Raw genomic sequence first — 5,314 nt, 5'->3', positions numbered from 1 at the left:
GAGACAAAACACAAAGTCAGAAATGGAAAAGGACACATTACAACTAATATCAAAGAAATAAAAAGGGTCATAGAGATTACTATGAATAATTAATTATTCACCAACAGTTGGATAACCTAGAAGAAATGGATAAATTCCCAGACACATATAACCTACCAAGACTGAAGCCTGAATCATGAAGATATGGAAAATCTGAACAATAACAAGCAAGAAGATTGAATTAATAATGAAAGGTCTCACATCAGAAAAAAACCCAAAAGCAGATGGCTTCACTGCTGAATTCTACCAGACATTTAAGAACTAATAACAGTCCTTCTCAAACTCTTTTAAACAATTGAGGAAGAGGGATATATTACCCTGATATCAAAGCCAGAGAAGAATACTACAAGAGAAGAAAATTATAGACCAATATTCCTGATGAACATAGATGGAAAAATTCTCAGTAAAATACTAGCAAATTTAATTCAACAGGACATTGGAAGGATCATTCACCATGATTAAGTGGATTTATTCCAGAGATGCAAGGATGGTTCAACATACGCAAATCAATGAATGTGTAATGCCACATTTAAAGAACGAAAGACAAAAACCATATAATCATTTCAATAGATGCAGAAGAAGCTTTTGACAAAATTCAACATGGTTTCATGATAAAAACTCTCAAGAAATTAGGTAAAGGTTGTGCCTCAACAAAATAAAGGCCATATATGATAACCCCCCAGCTAATACCATACTAAATGGTGACAAGTTGAAAGCTTTTTCCCTAAGGTCAGGAATAATATGAGGATGCCCATTCTTGCCACTTCTATTCAACATAGTACTGGAAGTTCTAGTCAGAACAATTAGGCAAGAGAATAAAATAAAAGGCATCCAAATCTAAAAGGAAGCAGTTAAATTGTTCTGATTTGCAGATGACATGGTCTTGTATATAGAAAAGCCTAAAGACTCCACCCCCCTCCCCCAAAAAACCTGTTCAAATTAACAACAAAATTCAGTAAAGTTGCAGGATACAAAATCAATACACAAGAATCAGTACCATTTCTACATTGTAACAATGAATTATCTCACAAAGAAATCAAGAAAACAATCCCATTCACAAGAGGCACAAAAAAAAAAAAAACCCAAAATACTTAGGAATAAATTTAAACAAGGATATGAAAAATCTATATGCTGAAATTATAAAACATCAAAGAAAGAAATTGAAGACACAAAAATTGAAAAGATATTCTGTGTTCACTGATTGGAAGAGTTAATATCATTTAAATGTTCATACTACCCAAAGCAATATATAGATTCAATGCAATCCTTATCAAGACTCCAGTGACATTTTTTACAGAAATAAAACAATCCTAACATTTGTATAGAACCACAAAAGACTTCAAATAGCCAAAGCAATCTTGAACAAAAAGGACAAAGCTGGAGTCATCACACTACCTGATTTCAAAATATGGTTACAAAGCTATAGTAATTAAAACAGCATGGTACTGGCATCAAAACAGACACAGATCAATGGAACATAATATACACAATGAAAACTCTTCAGGCTTAAAAAAGAAGGAAATACTGTCATTTACAACAACATGGATGAACCTGGGGACATTATGTTAAGTGAAATAAACCAGACATAGAAAAAAATACTGCATGATCTCACTTATATGTGCAATATAAATAAGTCAAACTCACAGAAATAGAGAGTGTGGTGGTTACTAGATTTGAGGTAGGAGGATTTGGAAGATGTTGGTCAAAGGACACAAAATTTCAGTTAGAAGGGACAAATAAATTCAAGAGACCTATTGTACATCATGATGATTATAATTAATAAGACTACACTGTATACTTGAAAATTGCTAAGAAAGTAAATTTTAACTGTTAGCACCACAAAAAAATGATAAGCATGTGAGGTAAACCATATGTTAATTAGCTTGATTTAGCAAATCCACAATGTACACATATATCAAAACATCATTTTGTACCCCATTAATAGATACAATATTTTTCAAAAAAATAAGTAAAATAAACAGATGTTTTATTTATAAAATAAAACAATAAAATAATATTACATTTTTCAAGGTTTTTTACTATTAATCCATATAATTAACAATCTATGTTGAGTACAATTTACCAGGCTGTGGTCTGAGTGCCTGGTATTTATTATCTTATTTTCCCCCAACAACATCATGAAATCAGGCTTGTAATTATCACCACTTTTTTCTTTATTTCAGCATATTATGGGAGTACAAATGTTTAGGTTACGTATGTTGCCCTTGACCCCCTCCCCCCGAGTCAGAGCTTCAAGCGTGTCCATCCCCCAGATGGTGCGCGTCGCACTCATTATGTATGTATATACCCGTCCCCTCCTCCCCCCCTCCCATCTGCCCGATGCCCAATAAATGTTATTCCTATATGTGCACTTAGGTATCACAACTTTTAACATGAGCAAACTGAGGTACAAAGAGTTTAATGTAGCATCCGAAGATGCACAGATGATTAAAGGGGGGAGAGGGATTCAAACTCAGACACTCTCGCCCCCTTCTTCCACACCACTACTCTAAAATATGCCCTCAAAACGAGGAAAAAGATTCACCAAATTTTAAATGACAAAAACCAGCACCTTAATCATCATGTATATATAAATTCAGTAAAATACATGAATGTATAAGAAAAAATGAAAGGAAAACTTTATAGGTGATTGTTGCTTCTTTCTGAATTTCTGAACTTTCTCAGTTTTTATAATAAGCTTGGTTTAACTTTATAAATTTGCTTTAGCTTTTATATTGTAGCTTAGATTTATAGATTAAGCAATTAAAGGTTATTTCTGTAAAGAATAAAAGGAATTTCTGTGTTTTCACAAGGCACCATTCTCAATAATAATGACATCTACATAAGCCAAAGTATTTCAGAGCTTCTGCACTCAATGAATTTAAGTCCCCAGCTTTTGTAATAAATCTTCCACACTGATAAATGAAATGATAAAATAAAGCATATTTAGGCTACTAGAAAGTGAATCATGTATTTTATACTTCCTTTTCTATGGACACAGACATATACATATACTAACTTCAAGAATATAAACTCCTTGCAATCGTTTTTATATCAAAACACATCTGTATATCTGTAAGGCCACAAATTTTAAAAATTCAAACAACTTGCACAAAATATCTCTCACTGTTATTGTATCTCTACTGCTCACTTTAAGCCTGGGTATTTATAATTCTATTTTATTCATTTCTTTATTTTAATTTTAGTTTTAGGCAACATAAAACTGCCCCCTTTCAAAAAGACTCTGTTAAAGTTTCCAAGTAGAAATGCCAGCCTCCCTTTCTTCCTCCTCTTCCACTGTCTTGACATAGGTATTTATCATTATTCATGTAATCAGTATGAACTTGTCTTCACATCTGGAATACAAATGCAGTCACATACCTATTATTCATTTCTACTATTGCTGAAACAACCATCTTCTTAATATACAGGAAATCTAATATATCTTCTGGAATTTCTTCTCCCTTCTAATAGTTTAAGAATCTGGTTAGTTTGGTCAGTCCAAAACTACTGCTGTTTCTCACTGCTACATGATGTTAAAATGGAAAGCTAATTCCCTACTATGTCTACTTGGGAATGTGTCAGGACAATGCCCTACCAAAGAGTGGGTGTTCTAAGATTATAGTCCCCAAGCCCGGGGCCTTGGGCCAGTACAGGCTGGTTGCCTGTTGGGAACCGGGCCACACAGCAGGAGGTGAGTAGCCCCAAGCCAAGCTTCACCTGTATTTACAGCTGCTCCCCATCGCTTGCATCATCACCTGAGCTCCGCCTCTTGTCAGATTAGCAGTGGCATCAGTTGCAGGAAAACAAGTTCAGGGCTCCCACTGATTCTGCGTTATGGTGAATTGTATAATTATTTCATTATATATTACAACATAATAATAATGGAAATAAAGTGTGCAATAAATGTAATGTGCTTGAATCATCCTGAAACTTTCCTCCCAGCACACCGCTCCCCGCCCTTACAGCCTTGTGATCTGTGGAAAAGTTGTCTTTCATGAAACCGGTCCCTAGTGCCAAAAAGACTGGGTACTGCTGTTCTAAGGCATCCATTTAAGGATTTTTCTCCCTTCTAATCCCTTTTATAACATGGGCTTCCAAGGTCGTGTGACATGTGCCAGATGGGTTCAGCTTAAGATCATCATACACACTAGCTGCACAGTAGAAAATAAAGGTAAATTTTGAAAAGTGTATGTGTCATTTCAGAGTATAATGTTAAAGAATGGATGAATGTAGAAATCTGATTTGCAGAAGGAATGGTGAGAAGCAGCTCAGGAGCCCTCCCTAGGGGATGGATTGTGTTGGTAATATGTGCTTTCTCAGGATCCTTCTCAAGGCCCCCATGACCTCCTTATTCCTCAGGCTGTAGATGAGGGGATTCAGGGCTGGAGTGACAATTGTGTAGAAAACAGAGATGATATTGTCTTGTTTGGGGCTGTGGAAGGAACTGGGCAGGACATACATGAATGTGGCCGCTCCATAGAACATTCCCACCACAGTTAGGTGGGAAGAGCAGGTGATAAGGGCTTTCTTCCTCCCCTCATTTGAGGGCATATGAAGAACAGTGACTAGGACTAGTGTATAGGAGGAAACAGTGGCAGAAAGGGGGAGCAAGAGGAAAGTCACACCTGTCACATACACCATGAGCTCATATCTGGAGGTATCAGCACAGGCCAACTTCAGCAAGGATGGGATCTCACACAGCAGGTGCCTGATTTCCCAGGACATGCGGAAAGGGAAGTGCATGGTGTACACGGTATGTCCTAGAGCACTCAGGGATGCCAGGATCCAGGACGTGGCCACCATGACCCAGCAGACCTTTGGCCTCATGAGGACCACGTAGTTGAGAGGATGACAAATGGCCACATACCTGTCATAGGCCATGAAGGCCAGTAGGAGGTCCTCTGCACCACCCAGTGTCAGTGCCAGGAACATCTGAAGGGCACAGCCTCCAAAGGTGATGATGTTTTCTCTGCACAGAAAATCGATGAGAGCCTTGGGAGTGACAACAGATGTGAACAGGAGGTCCATGAGAGACAGCTGCCCAAGCAGGAGGTACATGGGCACGTGGAGCCGGGCGTCCATTGTGATGGCCAGGAGCAGCAGGCCGTTGCTGGTCAGGGCCAACATGTACAGGACTGCAAGTGTAGCACAGAGCAGTTCCGGAGACCCACTGTCACTCAGAATCCCCACCAAGATGAAGCCACTCCCCAAGGTGGAGTTCCAGAGCTCCATTCTGTGTGGTTTCTTTAGTTGCCTAGAACCAGATGGATTC

At 37.9% G+C, this 5,314-nt stretch overlaps 1 protein-coding gene across 1 annotated transcript; it reads right to left on the bottom strand.

The window, feature by feature from the left end:
- Positions 1–4,291: 4,291 nt before the first annotated feature.
- LOC105818341 (olfactory receptor 2AG2) lies at positions 4,292–5,314 on the bottom strand. The gene has a single exon (XM_012654300.1). The coding sequence runs from the start codon at positions 5,272–5,274 to the stop codon at positions 4,324–4,326; it is 951 nt and encodes a 316-aa protein (XP_012509754.1). The 5' UTR covers positions 5,275–5,314; the 3' UTR covers positions 4,292–4,323.

Source organism: Propithecus coquereli, unplaced genomic scaffold (assembly GCF_000956105.1).
Source record: "Propithecus coquereli isolate 6110/MARCELLA unplaced genomic scaffold, Pcoq_1.0 Scaffold44, whole genome shotgun sequence".
In the NCBI taxonomy this organism is placed as follows: domain Eukaryota; kingdom Metazoa; phylum Chordata; class Mammalia; order Primates; family Indriidae; genus Propithecus; species Propithecus coquereli.
The sequence above is the reverse complement of the archived record's forward strand: the minus strand, read 5'-3'. Positions and strand labels throughout refer to the sequence as shown.